Consider the following 13,580-nt stretch of genomic DNA (forward strand, 5'->3'; position numbering starts at 1 on the left):
GTAGTTGAATCTCTTATTGCAAAATACATGGGTTTGGTTTTGTTTTGTTTTGTTTTTTAGCAAACATCTAAAATAAGTAAGCAACAGAGAAATTCATTTTGGGGCACCTGGGTGGCTCAGTTGGTTAAGCGTCTGATTTCGGCTCAGGTCATGATCTTGCAGTTTGTGAGTTTGAGCCCTGTGTTGGGCTCTGTGCTGACAGCTCAGAGTCTGGACCCTACTTCAGATTCTGTGTCTCCATCTCTCTCGGCCCCTCCCCTGCTCTCTCAATAATAAATTTTTTTTTAAATTATTTTTTTAAAAAAAGACATTTATTTTCTTTGAAAGTTAATTTTCTTGCCTTTATTATTTTCTTGCTGCCCATTATTATGACAAAAGCAGACTGTGGGTCATTCTCCTGTCTCCATGCCTTTTCATGTTATTTGTATTCATCCAACCTCACCTAATTTCTGGCCATTTAAATTCTATTCAGCCTTCACTGTCCATCACAAAAGTCTATTTCTCTAAGAAGTCTTCCCTGACTTTTCAATCTCTGTAGCAGAGGTTAGTTATAATATATGTAAACTATTTTTTAGTTATGCCTGGACTTTATTCTTCCTTATTGTATTTCATATTTTATATTCTGCCTTTTTCAAAGTTATGTAAATATTATTGTTTTTAGCCATTTACTTGTATCCAAAAGCTAAACCCTAAGATTCTCAAATGTATCTTACTCTCTTTCCTAAGATTTTCATAAGCCTTCAGATCCAGGAGTTGCTAACATAAAGTGTAGCATCATACTATTAGATTGTTTGCATGGGATGGTGAGAGTAAAGGGAAAAATGGAAAATAAAAGTGGGGAAAGATTGACAGGTGGGAAAAGAGACAGAACCTATCCTAGAGGAAATGATGAATTCTCCCTAACAGTTCCAGAGGCAAAAACTAAATGGATTCTCTTAGAGGGTCCTGTTCAGAGAGTGGGCTGAAGGGAATGTTTGGGAAACACAACACTCGGAATATGGTGGTGTCTGATACGGAGCTAGTTCATACTCAACTCTGTCCATTTCAGATGCAGCGAAGAAGACCAAAAGCAGGACCCCATCTCTGAGAAAGGTTAACAGGATTCATTCAGTGGAAACGGCAGCAGTGGGAGGGGACTGTAACCCGGGAAGCCCGATCGGGTCTGGAGCAAAAGGCTGTAGCTGCCCTTCCTCCTTGAGATTGGGGAGCTTCATTCTCAGGGCTGAGCAGGTGAAAGTGTTTCCAGCTCCCTGCAGATGGAAGCATCACTGTTGTTTTGACAAGCGTGGCTTCTTTTGGGGGGCTGGGATGCAGCCACATTTTTGTTCCATAATGTTCTCCAGGAAATGTTTAGAATGCAACTAAACTAGAACAGTTCATTTGTTGCCATGTGCCATGTGTCTAAATGGATACATCAGATTTTGTGAAACTGAATAGAGGGGGCAAAGTGGTGAAGGCAGGAAAACCGCCTCTGTGAGTACAAGAGCAAGGTCATGGTGGATTCCCAGTCAGGCTGCGGCAGTGGAGATGGTGCGAAGTGGTCTGACTGGTTGATGGAGGAGTGTGGGCCGCTTTACCAAATGCAGAAGAATCTGGAAGATCTGAGAGTTAGAGTTTTTGTTAGAGTTTCTGGCTGGGCCTGAGAATTCATTTGACAGAAGACAAACAGGAGAAGGGGCACCTGGGTGTCTCAACTGGTTAAGTGTCTGACTCTTGGTTTTGGCTCAGGTCGCCATCTCAGGGTTTTGTGAGTTCAAGCCCCATGTCTGACTCCACACTGGCAGCACAGAACCTGCTTAGAATTCTATGTCCCCTCTCTTTCTGCCCCCTCTCTCTCTGCTCCTCCCCCACCCGTGCCATCTCTACCTCAAAATAAAAACATAAATTTAAAAATTTAAAAAAAAAAAAACAGGAGAAAAGCATACAGATTTTACATGTACAGGGAAATCTTTACCAAAAAAAAAAAAAACCCCAAAAAAACAAAAAACAAATGAACACCAAAGAAGTGTCAAAACCTAAATGCTTTTATACTGGGCTGAACAAAAAGAGGCAAAATATATGGGGGGCGGGGGGAATTAAAGGAAGGTAAGACTGATCTCATTTAGGTCTGTAGCATAGAATTCTCTTTAAGGAGAACTAAGCATTGAGCCCCCATTTCTGGCATTAAGAATGTTTGCTTCTCTGGGGACATGAAGGGCACATCCTTTCACATGGGAGTTTTATTCCGGTTCTCAGGAAGAAACGAAGAGGTCAGAGCGCCCCTCTTGCATGTGCTATTTTTAAGTGGCCTTACTTCCAAGTAATTGTTTTGTCTGTGTGGCATGTTTTGGGGTGGTACACTCTGACCCCTGTCCTACCTTTAAATGTCTGTTAGGCATCTAAATGAAGTGTCTGTAATTCAGAGAAGAGGTCTGAACTAGAGAGGTTTCAGATTCATTAGCACAAAAATGATGTTACAGTCAAGGAACTGATTGAAATCCCTTAGAAAACGCATCTGTAGTATAGGAAGGTAAAGGGCTCTGTCTTGAATCCTTGGGCACTTCGACATTAGCGAGGACACGAGGAAAACAGGCTGGAACTAAGTAGTTGTGCATCTGGTCTAGGTACTCACTGTCTGCACAAGAACTAAGATTTAGCAAGGGGGCGGGGGGAAGATGGGAATTTTATCTAATGAGAATGTGTAAATTCCTTTAACATAATCTCACAGTGATCTTATTAGATAGACATAACTTTCTCCCTTTTAAAGGAATAAACTAGAAACGTAACCGAATAGGTAATAGAAACTGATTTTCCCTCCTGTTACACATCCTCTAATATTTATTCATTGTTACCAATACCTGCTCCATTTTCCAGGCTACTTTCAGAATAACATAGGCTATAATCTATTGGTATATATAGACTTTTATTTTTATTTGAGAGCTTAAGAGTAATTCCTGGAGTCAGGCTGTCTGCTCTGTCAAGCTCCCAGTTCCACCAGAGAAGTTAACTGGCAATGAATTCACCTCATTATTCTCTGGTGCATATCAAGAATGGAGTCAAAAGTCTTAGTTTTGGCATGTTAATATTCTCTTCACTTGAGGATAAAAATTATCTCAAATTCCAGGACAGTGGCAAACTAGAACAGTAAGACAATCGTTGTTTATATTTTTAAGTACTATAGTAACAAACATACTTACAGAGTGTTTTTTAGTGATTGGTTTCCTTTCTTCTGACTGTTCCTTTGAAGCAATTAAAACTAAGCCATATGGTTGGCATTCCTGTACAAAGAAAAGCCAGGTACATTGCATGGGGCAAAGAAAATGAATTACGAGTACCTATCTACACCTACGTACTCATTTCTTTGTAGAATTTCCTTATTTATCTGTCCCCTAAGGTGTGTAAGATGTAATGGGTTTTTCTTTTTGTTTTGTTTTGTTTTGTTTTGAAGAAATTTCTTGAAACAAGCTTCATTCTCTGTCTCGGCTCCTATCCAGCCAGGCTGATGGAAAGTCAATCTCCATTATTTTGAGCTTTCCTCTTGCTACATGCCTTACCTTGCCCTGAAACTTCGGAAAGACTGTGTCACTCATTAGCCACTGATGTGCCTGTTTTTTTATTAATCATGGTGCCTTTATGCCCCTTTATTTCATTGCACCAAGCCAAGCTCAAGACAAGGGAATCTTGCGGCACCTGGGTGGCTCAGTAGGTTGAGCATCTGACCTCAGCTCAGGTCATGATCTCGCGGTTCACGAGTTCGAGCCCTGTGAGGGCTCTGTGCTGACAGCTCAGAGCCTGAAGCCTACTTCAGATTCTGTGTCTCCCTTTCTCTCTGCCCCTTCCCGGCTTGTGCCTCCCCCCACCCCTCAAAAAATAAATAAAACATTAAAAAAAAAAAAAGACAAGGGAATCTTTGGCAAAGCTGACCAGTGACCGACGGCCAACTTGCCTTGATGCGGCAGGCCGATCTCCTCCCATGGTCCTCCCTCCAGAGGTACCAATGCAGAACAGTACACAAGGCTTCACCCCACCCAAGTCCACCCTCACCCCCACCCCGCACCAACCTTTGGTCTTTTGTCCACCTCTCAGTTAGCGCTCTTTCTGTGTGTTTCGCTCTCCTTCTCCACCTTCCCTTTCTCCCTCTTTTACTATTTCCTCTTTGAGTCCTCAAAGGTCCTTTTCCCTCTCATTGGACACCTCACAATTTCTCAGTCATGAGATTAACAAAGACAAATCTACTTAGTTCAGGCAGCTCTTGCTTTCAGCACTGCTAAAATCTTTAGTATGCTTTATACTACAGCCTAAAATATAAGGGAGCAAAACACAAATTAGTAACTCAAAAATTATTTTACTACTGTCTTACCTGCATTTCACAATCACAGTGCATATTGGCCTTCTTTTACCCAAATAAAATTAACCTCAAACACTTCCTCATAGGCTTTTTTCTTCAGTCCTTTAATCATTTATGATATTTCTTTCTAGACCTTATCCAAATACTCTTCTTTCTAAAATTCTAAGATGAAAACTGGAATCAGTTCTCTGATAATCATCTGTTGGAAGCAATTATACTTGCAACTCATTATGTCTGTGTCTCTTTCTCCTTCCTTTTTTCTCTAAACTTTTTTAATGTAAAACACACTTAGACTTGATATCGAGCCACTTTCCTATCTTTTCTTGAGTCGTTTTTCTGGGCACATGTACTTTTCTTTCCTGTCAAAGCAATGTTTAGATCCTATCTGAAGTGTCACTATTTGGAGCCTTGCTTCTTCTGACAAGGAGATATTCCTGTTTTCTGGATACTTTATAAAACTAAAAAAGTGAAATGGGTAAAAGAATACAAAAAGTGATACCAGGGAGAAATTGAATCAAAACAGATAAATAAGTCATTTCTTTTTTTAATTCTGAAAATAGGTAAGAATGAGCAAGAACACCTTCAGAGACCAAATACAATGTCAACATACTTTGCATTCTTTGATTTTTGCTCCCTACCTCAACTCTTTCTTATCGAACTTTCACCTATTCTATTAGTAGGAGAAAATATGCATCTCTAGAGGACTGTAGTTATGTTTGAATAGAATCAAAGAATCATGGGAAGATAGAGATGAAAGCTATTGTAGAAGTCACTTAATCTAATGTAACAACTAGCAAGAAATCACAGCCACCAGTTTCTGAGAGGTAACAAGATACCTTGTACCTAAAGGATCCCAATCATAAAGTGAAAGGAATACGGTTTTGCCATTAGACAGGCAGCGATAAAAATCCCCTATCTGCCACTTGAACAAGTCTTGTAACACTTTTGGGCCCATGGAGGTCATAATAGTGACCAGTTTAATTGTAAGAATGAACACGATAACACCTATAAAGCATCTTTTACATGGTAGGATATGATACATAGGAGATCTTTTTCTTTTCCTCAAACACTCCCTGTCGTCTCCAAGGTAGCCCTGACTTAAACCTAGAGAAACCTTGACTGTCTTAAACCAACCACTTACCCATACATTTTCCTCTTCTCTAAGCCAGTGGAACTTTTCTCATTCTCTCAATCTTCAGTCTTCTGTGATATGCAGGTTCCCAAACTCACCATCACTTCCTGGTTATTGGAAGTGTTCTCTCTGATTCCAACATCAGAGTTCCAACATCTCTCTGATGTTCTCCAGCCCTCCCCGCAAACTGCCAACTAAATTTCACGTCCAGAAATGTATGCTGGGTCCTAAGAGGAGGAACCACACTCCTCTGAGTGCATGTTTTGGTTACTACTGCTCTTTCTTTTATACCAAACTTGTCCATGATAATTAGAAACTCTCTATGACCCAGACATTCAAAGTTGTGATGTAGTCTTATGTCTTCTGAGTAATTTCTTCATTAGGGGCTTTTCCTATAGTCTACATAATATATTTTGAATTAGATTCTGAAATCCAATTAGAATGAAGAAGCCATTAAATTTTTTAAATGTTTTTATTTATTTTTGAGAGAGAGAGAGAGAGCGTGCAAATGGAGGAGGGACAGAGAGAGAGGGAGACACAGAATCCAAAGCAAGCTCCAGGCTCTGAGCTGTCAGCACAGAGCCCGATGTGGGACTCGAACTTGTGAACCATGGGATCATGACCTGAGCTGAAGTCGGATGCTTAACCGACTAAGCCACCCAGGTACTCCAGAAGAAACCATTTTAAATGTGGTTGGTGATTCAGGGGCCACAAAGGCCAGTGGAAATTATCCCACCTTTGATATTCTTTTATTAGAATTTTCCCTATATTTATATAGTTGCACAGTTTTTTTAAGTTCTGGAAATCTACTTTTAATATTCTAATTATAAATTAAATTTTTGGAAAGCTTTGGTAGATAATTTGACATTTAAGAGTATGTTAAAATTTAAATTACAGGGGCTTTGATCTAATCTGAAAACAAGAAGTCCTTTCCCCTTATTTTATCAGACTATCATATAAGCAAACTGTAAAGCAGGGAAAGTACATTCTCAAGATCCTTTCCTTGCAATTGCTGTTGTAAAGCATGGGCAAGGACTTCAAATTTAGTTTCTTATCTATAAAATGTGAAATTCAACTTGAAGATTTTTTAAAGTCACCTTTACATCTGAGAATCTATGATTCTATGATTTTCGTGCCACTTTCAAAGTTCTTATTGATGCCAGACCTACATTACATTAATTTTTACACCGATCTGCCAGCTTAAAATCTGGCACAATCCAGCAGTCTAGGGCCTGAAACGAGGTGCTTTATTAAGATCAATGTATTAAGTGAATGTAGACTCAAATAAAGCTCTATAAACTATTGGCTCTAAAATTTTGGCTCATAATTTCAAGATGGTGTACCCATAGCTCCAAACTTGGATATAATTAAATGTGAAATGGTCTCATTTGAGCATGGAGAAAATCAGCTTTCTGGTCAGAAGGAAGTTGTTTTCAATTCAGTGTTGATTGGTAATTTTCCTTTGGGGTAGCTTGAAGGGCTATAGTGGTTAAAAGAATAAAACACTAAATAACAAAACTCTTCATGAATAATTACCCAGCAGGAGAAGATAGGAAAACTGTAACTTTTGTTTTTAGAGCTCTGTGTGGTTTGAGAGGTTACCTGCCACCATGGGGGACTTGTGATCTATGATATAGTATTAGTCACCAACAGAAAAATGGAGAGGTATGCAGATAGCATCACGCTATGCACATTGGGTTTTATTTAAGGAAATGTCTCCTCCTGTAGGCAGTGGTGTATTTAAAAGTAAGACATTTCCTTTCACTTGTTTTTAAGTGATTGCTTTGACAGGTCTTTAAAGGAAAAAAAACATCATTTTCTATCCCGCAGATTCAGTAACTACCCTTAAATGACTGATCATGTCACATTTTCAGTGGAGACAACATTGTGATTTGCTTCCATGGTGATCTACCAACGATGGCTAAAACTAATGACTCTCCGTTGTCAGGGAACCTTGCAAGGCGGCCACTAACTGGTTATTTTTCATAATCTGCTGGTGAGGAAATTACCAATATCATTACTCAACACATCCTTTGCAGTTTACACTTTCAGAGTGCTTAAAAATTCATTTGTGGTTATGAAGAAATGACCATTTATTTGAGCGATTCTTAGCAGAAAGCAAGGAAACAGCACCAAGAGCACTCGTGTCCACATTATGACATGATCGGGGGCCTCGGGCTTTAAGTTCTATAGCAGCCGAAGGGCCATGTTACTTTCAATTCTAGCTGAATAATAGAACTATTGTGCATGAGGCATTTTTAATGTATTATTCTAATCTCTAGAGATTGAAGTTAGTAAACAACAAGGTAATTCAATTATAAAATTGTCCTTCCAGAAACAAACCTAGAAAAATAATACAACCTTTTAATTTAGTAATTTTCACTTCGTAGGCATATTTGGCAGACAGACTGGAAAGTATTAAATGTCCTCTGGCAGTTGTTAAAAAAAAAAAAAAGCCACCTAGTATAAGTCAGTATTTGAATTAAGGACTCTTACAAGATCCTTTCAACTTACTTTTGGGCCAGTAGTGTACTCCTCAGCCCGAGCCTATGTACAGGCGGCCCCACTGGGACAAAGAGTATTTCTATACTATTATACTATTATATTGATAGATTGTGGTTAATATTTAACCTGCATTTCTAGTCAGAAGGTAACATTTGTAACGTGATTGATAGATGACAGAGAAAAAGAGATTGATTTAGGAGACTATTTCTCCGTGAACAAGAAACACTGGAAAGGAACCAAGGTTTCAACAGAGTTAAGATTTGCTACAGATAACTCCCACCTTAAAACTGCTCAGGAGGGAATGTTAGTGATACTAGAGAAACGATATTGGACAAAGAAGCTTTTGTTAATCACAAAGATATCAATTCTTTAAAACCCACTGCGTATTTCCTACCTAATGTGCCGTGGAATGTTGAACAAGTAACCCGGTTACTCCTACAATTGACAATAGGAATTATGAGAGTCCAGAATAACTCCCCTTTAGCTCAATAAACCATTTGTTTTTCAGATAAGCCTCTATTTCACTTTGTCACTGGCTCCATAGTCCTTAGCCCTTACCAAAGAACAAGCGTAACATGAGCACAGCATAACGTGATTGATTTGATGCTTTACGTTAAGTCAGTTAGATGTTCAAAGTAAGTATGACTGCTGTTGGGCCAAATGTGGCCAGTAGTGTGGTCAAATGCCTCATCAAGAATGTCTCTCTGGGGGCGCCTGGGTGGCTTAGTCGGTTAAGCGTCCAACTTTCGCTTGGGTCATGATCTCCCAGTTCGTGGGTTCGAGCCCCGCGTCGGGCTCTGTGCTGACTGCCAGGTCAGAGCCTGGAGCCTGTTTCAGAGTCTGTCACTCCCTCTCTCTCTGACCCTCCCCTGTTCACGCTGTCTCTCTCTCTCCTAGAAATAAATAAAACATTAAAAAAAAAAGAATGTCTCTCTGTAGGAGGTTTTCAGGGGCTGCAACTGGTTGAAAGGGGGCTTGCTTACATGGCACTCTTCATGAGACTGGGTAACAAGCAGTTTTCTGCCTCAGAACCTGGAGGAGCTGATAAAGATCAAACTACTCCTTGACCGACTGAGTACAATTGAAATTCTGAATACTCTGAATACAGATGAAATACAACATAGAAAAGAATTTTTATTTTCAGCATATATCGATCGGCATGGCGTATTTCAGACTTGCCGTGATCGGAGCTGCTTTTAATCCCAATGACAAAGGCCCATTTTTTACTCACACAGAAAATCTTTTCTTTTCCGGAGAGTCACTCTGCAATATGGATCTCTTTTAAGATCAGGAGTCCCTTGGAGATAGATTTGGCCTCGTCTAAGATGAGCAGCAGAAAACATAGTTTATGAGCTGAACTAACAGAAGGACGCTGAGTTGGGGTTTGTTAAACTAATCTTACGGCTGGCAAAGGATGACATGTCAGATGTTTCATTCATTTTACATACCAAACCATCTCCATAAATCATTATTATAGCCTTAAATACATTATGTAGGTATAGTAACATTAGATGGCATGTTTAAATGTGCCAGGCATGTCCGTTTGCTTCTCTGCAATCTGTGTTACTCTTCTCATTTTCCAAAGATGTGTTTATCAGATTATTTTTTATGGGTCCATATTTTAGTTTTATTCATGTAGTCTTGTTGATTGGTGCTGTTATGTTTATTTAATTCTTCCTTGTGCATATACATTCAGCTCATATGAGTATCATAGTGTCTCTCACTTCCTTCTTGCGCGCGCACACACACACACACACACACACACACACACACACACAAGGAATCTTTTTTAATACATTTGTCAATGTAGGACAGTGAGAAAATAATGCACAGATGCGTTTGGGACTCTTTAGCGTAAAAACTCCATCTTAAACATCTGTATTCTATAAAATAATGTGTTGCATTTCAGGATATTTAAGGTTGAGTTTCTTTACTGTGTGAATGCTATACTCTTTTCTTTTCTCCCCTGACTCCCCCCTCCCCCTCCCTGTCTAACAGCAGACAAACCCAGGGAGCACTGAATGAATCCGATGATCCTGAAACAGGCTGTCTAACTGATAACAAGCCAACTTCTCGCCACTTCTATCCTGTCGCCTTGCTGCTTGTCAGCTCACATCTGTTAGTTGTGTGGCTTATTTTAAGTCTTGCATTACTATTAGCCAAATACCAATAAGTTTTATGTTGTATTCCTTTCTTTTCTACAAATGACAATGGACTTTAAATTATGGGGACAATGCTGTAATATTTCTACGTTTTCAGATTCACAGAATTTAAAAAACAACAACAAATGTTTGAAATGTAAGCGTTTTGTTTGTTTTTCCTAAAATCTAAAAAAGACGTACTATGCATTAAGTGAATTATTTTGCTCTTTTGTTCATGGAAAAGTGTTTCCCACTGTTAACTAGCTCAAAAGAATTTTTAAACTTCTGTCTTTGGAATAAGACAAAGAACAGAATCCTGAAAGCTTGAAGTTCTGCACCTCCTGTTTCTCTTCCCATTCAATTTATTCAAAAGAATTAAGAATGAATTTGCACAATGCACTGAAACCCTGAGTCAAGTCATAGAGATGTGGGAGGTTCGAGACTTTATTTCCACTGTTCGAGACTTTATTTCCACTGTGCTAACATCATTGTTGCCGTCAGCTGATAGAACCTTCTGTTCGATCTCTTAGTCTGTTAGTTATGTTAGTTCTTTGCTTCAATTTACCCTTTTTTGTCAAGTAATTTGATGGAGAGAATGGCTATTTATGTTTTGTAATTAAATTAACCTGTTTGTAACTCTTGTTTGGGTTGATTTGGCTCTAGGAGTACTTTTCTATTCTTTTTAACAAGGTCTTATTTGTGTCCTACACACCATCTTCAGCCCCTGTGACTTTTGTACTGTCTGTGCACAAGTACCCTTCCTTTATAAAGCGGAGACTTGGACCAGGCTGTTCGGAAAGCCATTTTTCTCTTCGTTGCACAGCTAAAATAATGAAGTAAAATAGAGATGAAATTTTCCTTTTAAAATCTATAGGGCCAGACTTAATAAATTAAATGCCTTATTCCTAGAACCTGCATCCTTAGGGCTACATGTAGATCTTAATGTGTTTTAAAGAGACTGAGATTAATTTGTGGAAGAGTTATAAAAAGGCAGATATATTTATGAAGCTAAAGTGAAGCTGTATTGTGGAGCAAATTATATTTAAAGCGTTTATTAAACCTTAAATATCTGTTAAGAGCAAAGAGACTTTAATCATCTCTTTCCGAGGGCAATAATGGTATTGGGCCTGGCCTAGGATTTAATTTTGTAAGATGTATCATCATTTGTGAAAAAAAATGTAGAGTTGAATCTTTGTTATTTTTACTTGGACTGTTGCTGCAACTCTGCATTGAACAAATAAAGCATATTTATTTATTCCGTGTTTCATGAAGTTGTACTTTTTCCCCTTTCACCAGAGAAGGATGCCGCATAGAGAATGTTCTGAAGAATATCAAATGCAGAAAGTATGCTTTCAACATGCTACAGCTGCTGGCTTTCCCCAAGTACTACCGACCTCCAGAGGGGACTTATGGAAAAGCTGACACCTAACTTTACCAACATGTAAATACCCAGGAACACAATTACGCTTCAGTCGGATAATCTCCACCTTTTTCACTGTTTTATTGTCATGAGTTTGTGGAGGGAGGTGATCAGAGATGTTTGCCCAAATCTAGGAATTACTCAAATTAGATCTTAGCATATTACTCTGAAAGAAATCCATTTAAAAAATCTCCAGGAACATTGTGATTCTAGGTCTCCCTTCTACGCAGTGCCTCTCACAGGTTGCATAGGCCGAGGTCAGCTCAGGATGTGTACATTTCATGCACGGCATCCTTTCGTGGAAGGTACTCATTCAGAGGAAACATAGGTTGCTGCAGGAAGAATACAGGTGACTCACAGAGGGGTGCTTGATCTCCAACATGAACACAGGAGAGTGTAAAGGAGAGAGGGATTTGGACATGGTATTTCACAGCCTTTCTCACGAGTGACCTGAGAGCCCAATTGTGGGATTTGGAAAATATTTTTCTAGGGAATTAAAATTCATCCAGTAGCATCAATGCATGACCTTGACTGCAGAAGTAGGTTGCAGGTGTGCCTTTTAAAGACTACGGTCCTCCAGACGAGATGTGGCCAGTCCTCCGGAACAGGTAGATGACGGTGTTAGCAACTCAGTGGAGATACTTTTCTGTAACATGGTATCTTTTCCAAACTCTCAACTCTGGTTGTCTGTGCCTGTTATAGAAGTGGCGATAGAGAAAAGTTGAATAGTATAGTAGAAAAGTACCGCGAGAAACTGAAACTGCGAGAAAACAAAAGCTGATCAGCCTGCTGATGTTAAACATGAAAATCCTCATCAGCCTGAACTTTATGCAGCCAAGTTCGTAAAAGTCAAAAAAGTATCTTTGTGATGTTTTCCAATATAGGTAGTGGAATATAGAATCTACAGAATGTGGATGATGGAAGTCTGCATTGTCTGGGGTAGATTACTATGTGTGAATAAACCTGTTAAGGCATACGCAGCCATAGCTAATGAGAAACCAAAACAATTATTTCTGTTCACTTCAATTTGCAATTTATTCACAGTGAAATCACACCATCAAGGGTTTTCCAAAATTCCAAATTAGTAATTGCTTTAGAGATTATCTCGTATAATGTCATTATAAATGGGTATATTAAAGCACAAGGAAGATATGACCCCAATCATCCAGCTAGAGAATTTTAGAACCATGATTACAATCTCTTCTTACCTTCCTAGCCTGTGGCTTGTCTGGTTTCCAAATTGCCATGCTAAAAATGCTTGAAAATTATGGAAGAGTGCTAGTTAGTTAAATAAAAATTGGCATTTATTGCTGGAATTAAACCGTAGAGTACGACGGTCTGAATAAATGAAACCTATTTTCTCCAGATGTTAAGAGTTTATTCTTTCTCCTCACTCATTGGAAGAGTATGCCATCCAGAGCATAAATCTACCCTTTGGAAATGCCAGAGGCTTTTTACATAGATGTCTCTTGGCTGTGACCACATTCAGCACATAATATTATGGAGCTTTCCATAGCTAGTATGACAGCTTCTTGGCTAAGATATGTGTTGACTAAGGACTCCAAACAGATCTCTGGGCTCATGTAGAGTTTTCAGGGTAGTACAAATTTTAGATAACTGTTTGGGGCTTTTCAGACTATAATTATCAATCTGTAGTTTAGCTAATGATTTGCGGCATTATATTTGAGGCCATTGCTATGAAACAATTCATAGTCTTCTTAATAAAAAGTGGCTGTGTACTACAGATCTATTCACAAAGTTTTTAGTATTCTCCCTTATATTTCATTCTCCACTTCAATGATTAAATATTAATTTTAAAATATTCAGTTTAATTTGAAAATGGTAGGATTTGTGGTTATTTTCATTATCCCATTGGATTTAAGGTAAAGAGGTTAGAATGACAGAGGTTTCCTTGAATAACAAAGAAGCCTCATTCAGTATGCCAAGGAGTGATCTGAGTTTGGAGAGACCTTAAGTGAAAATTCTATAAACAGTATAAATTTTGCCTATATTTTTAAAAGTGAAAACACTTGCCTCAAATCTGGAAAAAAAAAT

The 13,580-nt window shown here is 38.7% G+C and overlaps 1 protein-coding gene across 2 annotated transcripts in view; it reads left to right on the forward strand.

Annotated features, from left to right (window-relative positions):
- Positions 1 to 13,580, forward strand: part of INPP4B (inositol polyphosphate-4-phosphatase type II B) — a 367,571-nt gene extending 353,991 nt beyond the window's left edge. The window contains exon 22 of one of the 2 annotated variants that reach the window (XM_039248219.1): positions 9,963 to 10,186. In XM_039248219.1, coding sequence (XP_039104150.1) covers positions 9,963 to 10,137 — 175 coding nt within the window. In that variant the 3' untranslated portion in view covers positions 10,138 to 10,186. Of the gene's footprint in view, positions 1 to 9,962; positions 10,187 to 11,401 lie in introns of those variants that run through there. The other variant, XM_039248218.1, reaches the window with a different exon arrangement.

Source organism: Hyaena hyaena, unplaced genomic scaffold (genome assembly GCF_003009895.1).
Source record: "Hyaena hyaena isolate Hyena2069 unplaced genomic scaffold, ASM300989v1 scaffold_304, whole genome shotgun sequence".
In the NCBI taxonomy this organism is placed as follows: Eukaryota; Metazoa; Chordata; class Mammalia; order Carnivora; family Hyaenidae; genus Hyaena; species Hyaena hyaena.